The sequence below is a fragment of the Natator depressus genome, chromosome 1 (genome assembly GCF_965152275.1).
Source record: "Natator depressus isolate rNatDep1 chromosome 1, rNatDep2.hap1, whole genome shotgun sequence".
NCBI classification, from domain to species: Eukaryota; Metazoa; Chordata; order Testudines; family Cheloniidae; genus Natator; species Natator depressus.
This window is the reverse complement of record NC_134234.1, coordinates 260,882,627-260,898,931: the sequence shown is the minus strand read 5'-3', so window position 1 is coordinate 260,898,931 and position 16,305 is coordinate 260,882,627. Positions and strand designations below refer to the sequence as shown.

The following is a 16,305-nucleotide window of genomic DNA, read 5'->3' as shown; positions in this document are numbered from 1 at the left end:
CAAACAGGGTTTGTCATTCAAAACTTTAAGCTCACCTGCAGTAAAACAGGGTATTCCTGATTATTTCCTGCAGTTCCTGAAGTGGCACTTGAAGGTGTAGCATCCCAGTCCAGCATCTATGACAAATATGGAAACCCTGGCAATGCCATTGATGGGTCCCCATCCAGTGATTACCTGAGAGGCAAATGTAGTCACACGGATTTAGAAATTAATCCATGGTGGACACTGGATTTGCAAGCGAGGGTTCAAGTGTTCAGAGTAAAGATCACCAATCGAGGAGACTGTTGTGAAGAGCGGATAAACGGGGCTGAAATCCGAATTGGGAGCTCGCCGGAGAGAAGCGGCACAACAAATCCCAGGTAATATGCTCTGATGGTCTAAATGAAAGTGCTTGAGCACATAGAAGGAAATGTAGTGGAAGTGATTAGAACAGATCTCAGATGGTTTTGTTGCTCATAATGGTTTTAATTAAGCTATGCTCAGTTCCCACTGGCCAGCACAACTGCCTCTGTTCATACCGCTTGTGTTTGTGCATGTGTTTGTGTGTGTGCTTTTAACATGCTTTAAAATGGTTTCTATCAAGCATGATGTGTAGTTGGGGTTTTAGAGGCTAAAAGTAATTTCCTCATCTCTCCTGCTAGTAATTGCATGATCAGCTTTTTGCTCTCTTAAGACTCTTGATGCTGCACTGGAAGTGAGAAGCACAAACCCCAGCATTCATGCCGAGTCCCTCATGGTACTATTGTGTGTGAGTGCAGAGGGCCAAGCTAGTGGCTCCTGAACCAAGATTGGTCCTTTAATTAGACTTTCACAGTTTCTTTCTCAGAACCGCTTTCCCATGGGACATTGATTTAATGCAGTGTCCTCCAAAGTGAGGTGCGCGCACCCCAGGGGGTGCGCAAGACCATCCCTGGGGGTGCGCAGCAGGAGGAGCGCTGCCGAAGGAGCAGCGCTCCCGGACCTTTAATTCTTCAGCGGCATGCTGGCGGCAGCTCGGCTCTCCCTGCTCCGTCTTTGGCGGCAGCTCTTCTTCTTCTTTGGAGACCACTGATTTAATGAATCTACAGTATCGATTTAAAGAAAGCTGTTGTTTAAAATGATTCAGCATCAGATTCTTCCACTCTTATGAGTATTACCTGGAAACTCCTTGAGGAGTGAGGTACTACACAATGTGAGTAAAGGTGGCAGAATTTGGCCCTAAAGATCCTCATGCCAAACTTGTAGAATCAACCTTATCTATAGCACTGCTATAGACGACACTAGAGTAAATAGTCTGTGTGTGTTGTTCTGCCTTAATAGTGATTCATTGTTTAACAAATAACTGAGGAAAAATAAGATGATGATGACATTTATTTGCTGAATTATGGGGCCACTTTGTATTTTTCATCCTTCCCCCACCTCCCCCCGTGATCTGAGCTATTGTTGTTGTCAAAGTATAATAATAATAATGGCTATTAATCTGGTTCAACTCCAGATGTGCCCAGATCGACTCCATGGGCCCTGGGGAAACACGCTCATTTGACTGTGAAGGAATGCAAGGGCAGTATGTGACTGTGACCATCCCAGGCACAGAAAAATACCTCACACTGTGTGAAGTCCAAGTGTTTGGTCTACCAGTAAATTCTTCTGGTAAGTAGAGCATTGCTCTGATGGAATGTATTGGTATGTGTTCAGATGCATGGCTCCCCTTGGCTGGAGAGAATCAGATCTACATGGATGTGTGTACATGCTTTCTGATCAGTGGAATTAAACATACTCAGGTGTGTGGTGTGCTGAAAAGGACACACCAAAAATGTGGGAAAGCCTCTTCTGCTGCAAAGAGAGTTTTGATGAGGTTTGTGACTCAGTGAAGTCTCCAATTTGACGGTGAGCACAGAGATGGTAAACAAAGTGTGAGACGCTTGGAACTGTGTCAAGGATCGGTATGAATGTTGTCCTACATTTTTAAAGAACAGTTTGTGTCCGTCTCTCTTTCTCTGGCTGTGCCTACACTAGCACTTTTGTCAGTAAAACTTATGTCACTCAGGGCTGTGAAAAAAACACCCCCAGATGGGCATATGCTACACCACCAGAAGCTCTCCCATTGACATAGCTACCGCCACTCATAGGGGTGGTTTAATTATTGCAATGGGAGAGCTCTCTCCCTCGGCACAGAGCGGCTAAATGGGAGACTTTACAGTGGCACAACTCCATCGTTACAGCTGTGGCACTGTAAGGCCTCTAATGTAGACGTAGCCTCTGTTTCCTTCCGTCTTTTTCCTTGGCTTCCCTTGTTTTCTGTGCCTTATGCTTGGGTTCTGGCTTTAGTGTCTGCTTCTGGGAATTTTTGTTTGTTTGTTTAATTTTCCTTCTCTGCTCTCATGAACTCATTTTAAAAAAACTCCAGTTCCTGAAAGACAGCCATTTATGACTTGATTTTTTTTCCTGCTTCCCAGTTGTTGATGTTTACAGATGTCTATAGATGTGTAACATATAGAGGAACCCTGAAACTGACTATGCACAAAATGCTGTCAAATACACAAAGGGCCTGCACTTACTCTCATTGGAGTCAAAACCCTCCTGGACTTCGACAGTGTAAAACTAAGGCCACTGTAAACAAATGGGGGGGAGATAATCTCATTAGATGTTACCCATTACCAAAGTAACAAACAAAATTGCAGACAAATATGTGATTTTTTTTTTCTAGTTGACAATGTCCATTTAACTAAGAAACTAGGCTTGTGGCTTACAATTTTTCCCAGCATAAAATACCTGGCAAAATACTGTTGGGAAACATAAACCCTAAAATGGTGCTAACAATCCTGAAACTGTTTTTGTCTCCTAAGGTATTTTCAGAGGAGTCAGGGGCCCAAATCCCAGTGAATTCTAGTGGGCTTTGGATGACTCACTGCCTTGGGCTTCTTTGAAAATTCCAGACTAAAGAACGTTACTATCATTTTGAATTGCCTGGCATTGTTGCTGAATGAAGATAGTTAGTGGGCCTAAGAAGCTTGCTGGGCTTGCAGGTCCTCTTGTCACCCGTGAGAGCGGTAGACAGTCAATAGGTGGACGCACCATGTGGAGCCAAGCTGGCTCTGAGCTAACCTTGGACTAAGGGTCTGGCTATACTGGAGCCAGAAGGTGTAAATTCCAGCTTGAGGAAACATACCCACACTAGCTCTGATAGAGCAAGTGCACTAAAAATAGGAGTGTAGCCATAGCGGCACAAGCGTGGGAGGGGCTAGCTGCCCTGAGCACGAACCTCTGGTCTTAGATAGAATCAGATAGCTTCTCAGAGCTAGCATGGATATGTCTCGTAAAGCTGGAAATGACACCTTCCAGCCCCAGTGGAGACATACCCTAAATTCCTTCTTTATCGCTGCTGCTGCACCAGCCTCCAAGACGAGCTCCTTTTCTCTCTCAGGGACTCCGCTGCTCCATGCCATCAGGTGAGTCCTTTTTATGTTCCTGCTTAAAATCAGGGTGAGCCACTAGACCAGACTGGATGGTGCACAGTCCTTGGCACAAAAGCAGGATGCTGCCACCTAAGGCTGGGTGTAATTGGTCTCTATTCTGGAGCTGGTGCAAGCTCTCTGCTCTCCACAGGCAAGTTGGCTGGCTGACCCTCTTGAGCCAGTCACACATCTGAGAGAAGTGTAGGGTAGAAGTAAAGCAATGGAATGACTGTTTCAGCTCCCTTAATGGATATTCTAAATGTAGGTGTGTATGACAGAGGGCATCCCAGAAGTAGGTGATTCCTTCCCAGACTCACCTTCACTTTATATTAGAGATCCAGAAGAAATGCATATAAGTCTTAGTTTGTTTCACTGGCCATTTTTGTGCACTGCTATCAGGCAGGCAGACTGGGGAGTTAGTTTTAGAGATGGTTGGAACATTTTTGACTACATGAAATTTTGTTGAAGTACAGTATGTGATTTTGTCAAAGCCAAAACAGATCGGTTTTGACAAATATTTCACTGGGAAGGGTATTGAGGTGGGGGCAGTTGTTTTTTGTTTTGGTCCAGGGATCTTTGGTCACTTTTGACCAGAAAGAGACTGACTCAAACTGAAAAAGCGGCAAAGAATCATGTGGCACCTTATAGACTCACAGACGTATTGGAGCATAAGCTTTCATGGGTGAATACATCGGACAGGACTCTGCCACTTTTACAGATCCAGACTAACAAGGCTACCCCTCAAATTGAAAAGTTCTGGTTGTCAATCTGAAAATGGATGTCACACAATTCTGTTTAGTGAAAACATTCAAAAGGTTGTGGGTTTGGTTTTTTTTTCATTCCAATGTGGAACGAAAACAAATTTAGAAATATCAAAAGTTGTGCAAAATGGAATTGTTGTCCTCTGGACAGCACTAGTTTGTGTCACTCAGGATGGAAACTGAGTATTTTTTGTTTGCTTTTGCTTTCATTTCGTTCTTTTGTAGACCTCATGCTCAATGAAACTCTGGGCCCAAGGATCCCCAATGGAGGTAAGTTAGAATCTTATAAGAAAGATGAAATGAGATGCAACAGGCCTGGTCTACTTTGCTTGCTTCACTTCTATTTCTTAGATGTCTCCAGAACCAGAACTGATTCTGTTGGGTAAGAGAATCATCAAACCCAACTCTGTCTTCTCCCTTTGTCCTGATTTTTCTTTCTCCTTTTCTCACATCTTCCTTGTCTGTAGATCAGCCTCTTATCACCTTCAGAACTTTGCCCATGTATGCCACTGGCTTGATTTCACTTTTGATACAAACTTCATCCAACTTTGCCTTCACTTCTTCACACTCTTTAAGTTTTGCAACTCCTTTTGGATCTTAGCAGTTACAGAAGGAAAAGACCTGTTAGATGATAGCCTATCTTCCTGCCAAAGCATAATATAATCATTAGCATTCATCTAGTGTCTTACATCTTCAAAGTTCTGTATGTAGATTAATTATATGTGTATTAATTATTATTAATAAACATAGCCACACATTATAGAACTTATTAGATATTAAAGGGATGCCAACTTGAGAGCCAGTCAATTTCAAAACATGAGTTAAAAGTAAATAGATTTTTACTATCTAATTTTCTTGTTTTTAAAATGTTTTTCTCTTCCTTGTTGCTGTGTGAACAATGCATCCAAACAGAGAATATAGACTAATTGTATGGGGGAGACCATGAAATTCATGGTATTGTTACCCCTTTTACCTGAACGTGTTAGCCAATATTTGGAGTCTTGTGTGTTGTTGACATTAGGAGAAGAAACTGATTATGGAGTCAGGTATTTCTTTGGAGCAATCCTGGTTATTTACGAGGCATGTGCACAGAGTCCTGTTTCCCAGAACACAGTAGGAATTAAATAGCAGAAGGCAGTTTCCTTGCTCACAGTTCCAAACCACTGTCCAGCCAGCACTGTGCCCCAAAAGCTCCCCCTCTTGGCTTTGTCTTGTTGAAAGAGCTCCTTTTGCTGTCTCCTTGGCTTTCCTGCTGCCTTATCTGCCTCCTTCTGCTTCTGCTCACAGATGCACACACCTCCACCAAACAATATCCAGCCAACTGTATTGGTATTCAGTTGCCAGTGAAACCCCTCCAATCACATAGCTTAGCTTCTGACCAGCCTTGAGTATGGTCTGTGTTTTGTTTGTGGTCCTTCTTGTTTCAGTTACCTTTCTCCAAAAAGAAGCTTAACTGCTTACCTTTGTCCTAAACGAAGGGCAGCTATCATAGCCACCAGCTTCAGCCAGGTTCCACCCAACCTCCATCATAACAGTATACAAAGTGTGTAAAATGCACAAAATAAAGAGAAAAATGGAGAACAGAGAAGAATATTTTCCCTGTAGTCTCTTTCAGTTCAAGTAAACATAAGTGTTAGTAGCTAAACAATTTTAACAGAAAAATTTGATTTTTTATAAAGCTGACATACCTGTGAGAAGATCCTAGAATAGATCTGAGTCAAATGGTGAAGAGGTGGTCTCCCCAGATTTCCAGATCCTGGAATATGCAGATTGCTGCTGCCCATTTTCTCCCATGTGCACTGAAACATTGACCTTGCCTGGGTAAACTACCAGGAAGTGAGGTTTCTCTGTTACGCCTGCTGGGGGAAAGCAGCAGAGAGAAGACATGGGCTGTGCTCTAGTACTGGGAACAAGGAACATGCAATAGGATAAATGATCCTTGTCCTCAAAGGCATCTTGTGACTCCTGCTCTGCTTAATTTTTCAGATCATTTTGAAACTGACATATGGATCACTCTGAATAACTCTAGAGCAGGTAAATATTGGAGGGTTTTTTTAAACATGATACTGGGTTCCTGAGCAAATCATCATTGTGGTGTCGGGTACATCCTCTGCTACAGCCTTACTGGGAAAGTAAAAATTTCTCTCTGTGGGAAAAATCATACGTCCCCACTGGAATACTTCACTTTCCATTTGCACAGTTTTGATCAGGGCTGTCTGACCTTCAGGTAATTTTGAGCCCTATAGAAGAATCCTTAGATTGGAGGAATTGGGCAACAGGAGCTACAGAAATGCACTCTATATCTGAACCATAAAGGTGATATTTGTAATGTAAAATCCAATTCAAAATCAATGTTGTCCTTTAAGTGCTGCATTGGCAGCCCCCAAAGACGGAAGTACTCTTTTGATCCCTGAGAGCAGTCCAAGTTTCCCCCAGGTAGTTCCTCGCTCTCTCTCCAAGGCGTTTTAACCTGATGGGTTGGGAGGGGCAGGCTTCATAGGGTGATAGGAAAGTTCAGTTTCCAGGCCCATTCAGTCCTTGGCTTCTCTCTGCTGAAACTGCAAATGGTGACCAGAGCTGAGAATTGAACTCCTGTCCTTGAGGAAATAGACTGGAACTCTGGCTCATTAACTCAGTGCATCTTATAAACTGCCACATTTCCTTTCTGTGATAATCAAGCTGTTCTTACTCTAGCACTTCTCTCCAAAGCAGGTGATGCATAAGAACTGTGTTTGTTGTTTTACAGCTCCTAATGTAGCCCTGGGGAAAACAGCCTCCCAGTCTAGCACCAGAGAGATTGAGGACAATCCTATGAGGGCCACTGATGGATCTTTATTGAACCATTCCCCGAGCCAACAGTGCTCACAAACACACAGAGACTTCCAGCCATGGTGGACAGTGGATTTGAGCAAAACATTTATTGTGTCCTCAGTGGTGATCACAAATCAAGGTGACTGTTGCAAAGAGAGGATCAATGGTGCAGAGATTCGGATTGGGAACTCATCAGAGCTTGGTGGGACACTGAATCCCAGGTACTGGTCTGTTGTAGTTTGCGGAAGTATTTGAGCATGTAGAAGAAAACTGAATGAAAGTGACTGTGTACCTTTCCTGTACAGGACTTGAGCCCAGGTTTTATGTGCAGTCTTTTCCATGCTCCTGCAGAGTGGTGAAAAGTCAGTCTTCTCAGATGGTCATTTTCCATATGTGAGGATTTGTTAGTCTCTAAGGTGCCACAAGTACTCCTTTTCTTTTTGTGAATACAGACTAACACAGCTGCTACTCTGAAACCAATCCAAGTCTTGTGCATCAATCAATGCAAAAACCTTTTAACTGGTTGCTAATCAAAACCCACCAAAGTCAAGAAATATATAAAATTCTCACAGCATTTAGTATTGTACTAATAATGCTGTCGCACTTACAAACAAGGGCAGATTTGGTGCCCTTACTCCAGGTGAGCTGCACCTTACACTGGAAAATTATGTTGTGTAAGAACACAGCCCTGAGAAGTCATGGTAAATAATTACATGTTAAGCAAAACTGCACTCACTGGCCACAGGACTGTTGTGTTTAACTTTGTGTCAGTGGGTCATGAATAACCCAGCTGACACGATGATGAGTGTGACAGTCCTTGCATATAGCGAAAGCCTGATTCTTGTCTATACTAAGGCCCCTTTATATTGCTCTGACAGTAATTTACCCTCACTTTAAGGGATTTTACACTGTCAACAGCATAAAGGGGCCTCAGTATACACGAGAATCAGTCCCCATCTTGCTAGTTACCACAACTCCTCAAAGTCATGTTCTGACACAATGTAATTTCTCAGTGTAGACAAGTCCCTAGACGATGCTCCAACCCTTCCTGCCACTGCTTTCTTTTTGATCTCTCAGGTTAGGGGCCACACAGATTATCAAACAATTTTTTAATAGGTAGCTAAGGTACATGTTTTAATAGTGATAGAACAAACTGCCAAGGCAAGTGTGGATTCTCCATCTCTTGAGGTCTTCAGATTAGGACTGGCTGCCTTTCTGGAAGTTAGCTTTAGCCAAACAAAAATTAGCGGGCTCAATACAGGGGTAACTGGGTGCAATGTAATGGTCTGTGATATACAGGAGTTCAAACTAGATGACCTGATGGTCCCTTCTAGCCTTAAACGCTATGAATAAGAAGGATTGCTGAATAATGCTGCAGAATGCAGTGCAGTTCAGAGAAGGCAGGGCTTCAGCCTCTTCTGCTCCTCATGCCCTTATGTTCCCAGCCAGACACTCTGTCCTGCAGAGCTCCTAAAACAGCAGCTGGACAAGATGAAGAGCTGGAGAATGGCAAGAAAATACAGTAGCTTTTTGTTGTTGTAGTTCCTTTTAAAAAATGATGCAATGCAGAGAATTATGCAGCATTGTGACTGAAAAATCAATTCTTTAGTTTTCTGAGTGGCTTCAAAGCACATGAGGTCCCTGTTTTTGTGGTAACCATGCTTACCTTGACTTTTACATTCTTAACCATACTACTGCATGAATGGTGTTCGTGTTTCACTGACTTCATTTTAATAGCTACGTCATTTAAGAAAATCATTAATAGAAACACTTTTAAGTGATCAACTGAACCTCATGGCTGAGACGTTTGAAAAGGCCTAAGGATATGAGGAACCCAGGTCCCTTAGGCCCTTTTGAAAATCCCGGCCAACATGTGCTTATTTCAGTGCGTGAGCATACAAGAGATGGGAGCTTTCCTTCCACAGATACAGACTTCATGGTGCTAGTGCTCGCTCAGGTTCACAATGCATAACAGCTCTTACCACTCTCTGTGAATAAGATCCTGTTCATTTCCAGATGTGCTGCAGTTGAGTCCATGGAGCTTGGGCAAACACTCTCATTTGACTGTCATGGAATGCAAGGGCGTTATGTGACTGTGACCATCCCAAGGCGAGCTGAGTACCTGACTCTGTGTGAAGTGCAGGTGTTTGGTCTGCCATTGATTTTCCCTGGTGAGTACAGTTACTGAATTCACACACAATAGATTTCTGGCTGTGTTTGGGGAAAGTTCCCCCCAAAATTCTACTGGAGCCCTGTGGAGAGGGAGTGCAGAATGAGCATAAAACACTATCAATGGGGTAAGTGAGTAAAAAAAATCTGATTTAAGGCTTTTCTATACAGAGAATTCATGCATGGTAAGATGGGGTGTAAATCTACAGCACACTAGCTATCATGCACTAAAACTTCCATAGTGCACTTTGATCTACTCCCTTTATATGCTCCCTTTGTACAGATATGAATGACTACACAGGGTGCCAGGCAGTGGAGAATCAGGACCATTGTCTTTTCGTAGGAAGGTAGGGTCAAGGTCAAAGCACTGAAAGGGGATATCTAAATCCAGAAGAGGTACATTGGGAGATCTCCTGTGGATACTGGAACCGATTGACCTTAGGGGGTCTGCTCTCCAGCATATCTTTGATATGTTTCATTAGGTCTTTTGGTACTGTTATTGTCCACCTTGGCCTTCAGCCTTCCTGTCCAGCCTATTCATCAAGCATCACTGGCAGCCACTTTAATGAAGTCCTTACGCCCAACAGTGCCAGCCAGGGACAAATAATTTCAGCCAGATGGAAAACACCAGACTGAGATGAAGGAGGGGAAGGTAATAGTGGGATGAAATGCAGCGCCAGACTGACCAGACAGAAAAGGCTCTGGGTCATTTGACTTTCACATAAGGGGCTAAATGAGCGATGATATATTGCTGCAGAATGATTTAGTTCTAGGCAAAAGGTAGACAAGCACCATATACTTCAGAGGCAAGGTGTTGGGTGCAGCGTAATGAAAAGTATACCAGCAATGTTAAGGCATGATGTGGCACAACAAAGCCCCGTGCCAAGGGCACAACGTTCAATACCCAATAGGAAACATTTATCCTGGGGGGGGGATGATCACCCACATAACACTATACATCTTCAAAATGCTGTACAAGCAATGAAGTCTATAGGCAGATCCCCTCAGTTTTGTGTTAGATATCAATCACGAAATCATCGTCTGGGTCCAGTGCCCCAGAACCCTCACGGGAGAGACTTGTATGTAATGCAGCGCTGAGCCAAAGGAAAGCTTGGGTAATGGAGTAATTCTGAGAAACCCAACAGTAATTACATGTCCAGGGGCAAAATTTTGGATCGGGCATCTTTTTTCTTTTGAAAAGTGGCCCAGTACATAAGAACAAACACATTCACGCTTCCCTTCTGCTACGTGACCAGCTCTGGTAATGATTTGGTTTTTTTGACTATGTTTCAGGTGAAACACTCCGAGCACCAAAGACAACAACAGGAGGTAAATGCTGCCAATTTGATATGGGTGATGGAATACAGCTAGACAGACTGGAGTCTATGTTCACTTGGCACAGGCTTGCAGAGCGACTATTCAGCACGTGCCTTACAGAACCTAGAACAGTGGTTTTTAAACCATGGGTCGCGATCCAGTACTGGGTCACAGAGTGTCAGGCACTGGGTCGCAGCAGCTCTGGTCAGCACTGCCAGCCGGGCCGTTAAAAGTCCCGTCGGCGGTGCTGCCCGGCTAAGGCAGGCTAGTCCCTACCTGTTATGACACCGCACTGTGCCCCACAAGTGGCCAGCAGCAGGTCCGGCTCTTAGGCGTGGGGGCCACGGGGCTCCGCACCCTGCCTTGCCCCTAGCACCCCAAACCTCTGTCCCAGCCCTTAACCCCTCCCACACGCCAAACCCCTCATCCCCAGCTCCGTTGGGTCGTGGGCATCAACAATTTTCTTCCACTGGGTCGCCAGAAAAAAAGTTTGAAAACCACTGTCCTAGAACGCACACTTTATAGTCCCAAGCTGTAATAGAGAGAGCACAAGTCTATCATGTGTTATTCTTCACATATATGGAAAAATGCCTAGCCCGGTGGCCTATAAATAATGCTACTAACCTACAGCAGGTAGCAATAATATTTTGCATTCATACAGTGCATTTCATCCAAGGATTTCAAAGTATTTTGCAGAGGTGGGTATTATATGTATGGAAAGGAAACCTGAGGATCACAGAAATTAAACAACTTGACCAGGCTATAAGAGCAAGTCAGTGGCAGAGCCTCCAAGTTTCCTGACTCTTAATCACCGTAACCACTAGACAGTTTCTGCCTACTTGTTCAGCTCCTGCCTATATGCAGAGCATGCTGAAACTGCAAATCTCCACTGCATTGCTAATACACACCTATAGTGAGCACTGATAAATGGTGCCTGTGAAAGCGTGCAGAAGCCTTTTGGGAACTGAGCAAATAAATCTTCTCAGAATACACAACAGGAGAAGTCTCATCATCAGTTCACAAGGTGTTGGAGTGTATACAGGCCACCAGGACTGCACAGGTAGCTATAGGCGGCTACGTGGGAGCAGTGCTTCCTCTTCACCCTGGGTGAAATCCTAGCCCTATTGAAGTCAATGTCAAAATTCCCATTCATTTCAATAGGGGCAGAATATCACCTTGCGTTCCTGGCCAGGCTGAACTGTTTGTTTTCTAGCTTGTATGGCCACAGGGAGACTGCCAAGACTCATTAGTAAGGCTACGTTTTAGTCACAGGTATTCTTAGTAAAAGTCACCCCCCTCCCACACTGAAACGCCTGCTGCTGCTGGGGAGGAGGTGGCCCAAGACTGCCCCAGCAACGGTTGGTGCGGCTGGCCCAGGTGGCCCCCGGGGCCAGTCACACTACCCGGCCACTGCAGAAGTCACAAGGTCCCGGAAAGTCACGGAGCCATGACCTCCGTGACAAACTCGCAGTCTTACTCATTAGTAAACCAACCAGGCATGGCAGATAGCCTCGGATTATGCTGCCCAGCCCATCAGAGAGCATTTACATGGTGAGCCTGGCACGCTGCGGTGGGGAAGCGGGCAGGGTTGGCCACCCCCACCCAGATTTGCTGCTTGGCTTGTACTGAGCATGCTCACACAGACTGAGCATGCTCAGTAATACCGCTGAAGCTGGCTGCCCTCACTCCACCCCCCCATCCCCCACCCCCACTATCGGCAGGCATGGGTCACCTCAAAAGTCTGTGACAGGAGCCAGAATAGTCTGGAACAATTAGCAGTGCTTGATAAGGTTTTCCAGACCTCATTTAAGCTCAGCCATATCAAATACAATATAGCTGGTGCTTGCAGATTGGAATGCAGCACATCTTAGTCTCCAGCTTTCTCTTTACTAACACTTCATAGAGGTTTTGAGTTATCTTTTCATCACTACAAACCTATAGCACGCACAAATAATATCTGTCCACAGTACACCCTAATATCACATGTCACAGGGGGAGTGCACCAGTGTATAGTGCTGCCTACAGCAAGCATGCCAATAGCATATTGTGACAGGCCCTGATTCAGGAAAGTGCTGAAGCACATGCTTAAGGCCATCCCTATTCAGGAGAGCACTTAAAGTTAAGTCCTATCCTGGAAAAGGGATGCTTTCCTGAACTGGGGCCATAGCAAGCAAATCAATATCCCCTATAGTGAGCAACTATAAAGTGAGCTGGGTGCAATCCTGGTCCCACTGAAGTCAATGGCAAAACTCCCATTGACTTCAACGGGGCAGGATGTCACTGCTTGAGAAGAGGCGAGGAAAAGAGCTGCCAGTCCTCCACAGTGCTCTGCAGACACCTGATTCTATTAGTAGGGCAGCCAACCAGCCAGTTTTCAGTAAAAGATGTGTCTAAATTGAGCGAGATTAACCCACGCTATGTAGAGCGTCGGTGGAGGTATCTGACATCCCAGAGGCCAAGCATGTCCAGTCTGTGCTGAGAAGTGGCTTAGCTTGGCTTGACAGTAACCATGTGGAATGGCATTTGCCAGCTGTCTCTCAATATTAGAGACCAGATAAATAAGGATCAGCAGATAGCTGAAGCAGGCCTCTGCCTTATGATTTTGATAGGCTAGATCTTGACTGATTTAATCTACTTTATTTTGCAGCTGTGGGCATGGGGGTATTTCTTTCAATAAAATGTGTAGATCTTTGGCTGTTTCCTTATTTTGCCATTAAAGAGTTGCATTTTGTATCTCTTGGCACTAACTCTTACGGGTTCTTGGGCTGATTACCTTGATGAAGCTACTAGTCTCCCTGGTACTACACTTGTAGTAATTTCACAACCAACTGTCTTTCCTTCCAGTCCCAAATGTAGCACCGAATGGTATTGCCTCCCAGTCCAGCAGATATAGGGACTCCTATAATGCTCAGAATGCTATCGATGGCTCTTTATCTGCCAACGCTTTGATGGGACAGTGTACCCACACACGTAAAGAATGGTCACCCTGGTGGAGGCTGGATTTGAAATCAGAGCATAAAATCTTCTCTGTTGCATTAACAAACCGAGGAGACTGTTGCAAGGATCGGATAAACGGTGCTGAGATCCGGATTGGGAACTCTAATGAACGAGGTGGAATAAAGAATCCCAGGTATCCCTCCTAATCTTGAGCTGTCATTGCATGAACATACCAAAATCAAACTCACTATGGGCCAAAGAAATTGGAATGAATTAGAAGCTGTTTCTTTTTCCCTTACTAAATACTAGTTATGGCTAGAGCGACAGCTCTGGAGAATGACCTTTTATCCATAGAATGCATGCAGTGGCCATACGTATGTTACCTATACCATTTGCTACCACCTTAATGTGGAGAGACCATTAAAGAAGTAAGAAGGGGTTTTTGTCTCCATGCCTAGTTCAGTTCTAGGTCTTTTCTAGGACTCTCAACCACTGTACCAATTAGTGCCAGTTGTGGTGGTGGTTCTTCTGATGAGGATACCCATCCACTAGGAACTGGATTGAGCTCACTAACTCATTCTGGACTCATTCACAACTCCAGAGTGAAGGTTGCAAGATGTTCTCCATTCTTTGGCCTGCTTTCCTGCCCACTCTAACTTACAGGAAAAGTGTAGTTTCAGATTGTTTTCTGCTCAGTCCCAGCCCAAAGGAAAAAGTCTGAAGCAAATAGAACTAGCCATTTTTTTTAGTGATGAGAATGACAAAAGGAGCATGTGTCTGTGTTTTGTGCAACCCTAACTCAAAATGTAACATCTTTTAAAAATTCAAATTGGTCATGGATTTAGTTATCCACGTATAGTGCAACAGCTCATTATCTTTTAATCAGAGTGCTATTCTTTCCAGATGTGGGACAGTTTTCCACATGGATTATGAGGAAACCCTCTCATTTGACTGTGAAGAAATGCAAGGGCGGTATGTGACAGTGACCATTCCTGGGCGAGCTGAATACCTCAGTCTGTGTGAAGTGCAGGTCTTTGGTCTGCCTGTGAGTCCTTTAAGTGAGTACATTGCTGAAAATCATAATGTCAATGCAAGGATAGAGATGCAAAAAACCATAAGATTTATCAATCAGATGTAAAGTCGATCAGATGTAAAGATTTATCGATCAGATGTAAAGCTTCCCTCAGGCTAATGTCTTCCCTACACTGGAGATTTGCCTCCATGCCAGCCATCACTAGCCACCAACCAGGTAGCAGTACCAGTGCACACCCCTAGTGTAGCCAAGCTCAACCGCAATTTGCATGAGTGCCATTTATGTCTGCTTGAAAGCAGTTTGCCTTGCCTATAATTGGCATTTGGACGGGTGCAGTTACACTGTTGTCCACCCACCAGTGGCTGGAGTTGAGGAAGATTCTCATTGTTTGTAGGCAAGGCCTGCAGCCAATGTAATTCTCCCACTGCTGAGAGGTGAACTTCTTGAATGATTAGCCTTATTTTCTACTGTGTAACTTAAATCTTAATGAGGACTCAGTGTTTAATTACCAAAATCCAGTCTTCTGGATTCTTTTCATGTCCATTCACACACACGCTGATGCAATGATTTCTGACAAAGTCCCAAGGATGATTAAACTGAAAAAGTGCAGAATACAGGGATGGAGAAGCAAATAATCAAACCTGTGTTATCCTACTTATTTCTGTGCCAGGAGGAAGGATACAATGCAATTTCCTTTAGAGACAAACTTAGCCTCACGGCACTATCTTAATATAAATAATAATCAATCATCGTAATCAGAACTGCTTATTTAACTCTGTTCAGACAGGATTTGTCTCTTTTTAACCCAGTGGTAACTTGAAATTACATTTTTAAGACCGTGCCCTTTTGGTTGATAGCCAACCTTCTGCAGACCTTGTTCCAGCAAAGCACTTTGGCATGTATATAAATTTAAGTACTTGATTACTCCCTATCAAAATTGATAGAACTGCTCACATGCTTGATGTTTTGCATGTGCTTAAATGCTTTGCTGGGTCAGAGCTTTAATTAAAGCCCCTGTGAAAGAATGATTTTGCGGGTGGTGAAGATTATAATTTTTTATGGGATTGAAAACCTGCTTCTGAAGCTAGAGGTGAAAAGGTAAACTGGTAGTTGCTTCAAAAATGGACTTTTGCAGGATGGAGACGCTTAACCTCCATTGGGGAGAAATGGTTCTTAGGGTCTGAAATGACTAGAGAGTAATTACATTTGCAGGTTACAAAGGGATGAAAACACCTTTTGGACCACAGGAGTTACAAAAGAGAAAGTGATGTCTAATCTCAATAGACTGGAGCTGGCCCACATACAAGTAGGAAGGGACCCGCTATGCTAAATAGTTGAAGGTAATTTGTGTACCTCCAAATAATAGAAGGTAATAACAATACTGAACCTCTCATATTTCCCAGGCTACCTGAGCATTGAGGCTGACTGGCTGATGCCACTTCCCAAAACTAGCCCTGAACAGAATCCAGTAAAACAGAACAGTAGGTCTGGTTAATTAAACGCACACACTCAAAACTTAGGCTACATGAAGATCAATTCCTCATTTAATGAAGACTAATAGGAGATGCTGCAGTTCTGTATATGTAGGAAAAGGCAAGTAATAGATGTGGATGGTGTTTACTGTATGCTCAGGATGAGACAAAAAAAATTATCTCTAGAAATGCTAGTTAAATACCTCATTGTGCAGAACAAACTGGCAACAATGTGAAATAAATCCCTTTTTTATTACTGAAATATACTTTGCAAATTTAAGTCTCTTTACTTAGCTGGTGGATGTTTTCTTAGACTGAAGATGTTCTTCCCAGTTTAATTAATAGCAGTCATCTGAACTGGTTGTTCCTGG

At 43.7% G+C, this 16,305-nt stretch overlaps 1 protein-coding gene across 1 annotated transcript in view; it reads left to right on the top strand.

Annotated features, from left to right (window-relative positions):
• The window catches only part of LOC141988904 (uncharacterized), a 66,529-nt gene that overhangs the window by 45,499 nt on the left and 4,725 nt on the right, over window positions 1-16,305 (top strand). Inside the window, exons 4-12 of the mRNA XM_074955054.1 lie at window positions 74-359; window positions 1,475-1,629; window positions 4,421-4,465; window positions 6,942-7,227; window positions 9,023-9,186; window positions 9,366-9,370; window positions 10,613-10,652; window positions 13,337-13,622; window positions 14,333-14,487. Of these exons, the coding sequence (XP_074811155.1) occupies window positions 74-359; window positions 1,475-1,629; window positions 4,421-4,465; window positions 6,942-7,227; window positions 9,023-9,186; window positions 9,366-9,370; window positions 10,613-10,652; window positions 13,337-13,622; window positions 14,333-14,487 (1,422 nt within the window). The remainder of the gene's footprint in view (window positions 1-73; window positions 360-1,474; window positions 1,630-4,420; window positions 4,466-6,941; window positions 7,228-9,022; window positions 9,187-9,365; window positions 9,371-10,612; window positions 10,653-13,336; window positions 13,623-14,332; window positions 14,488-16,305) is intronic.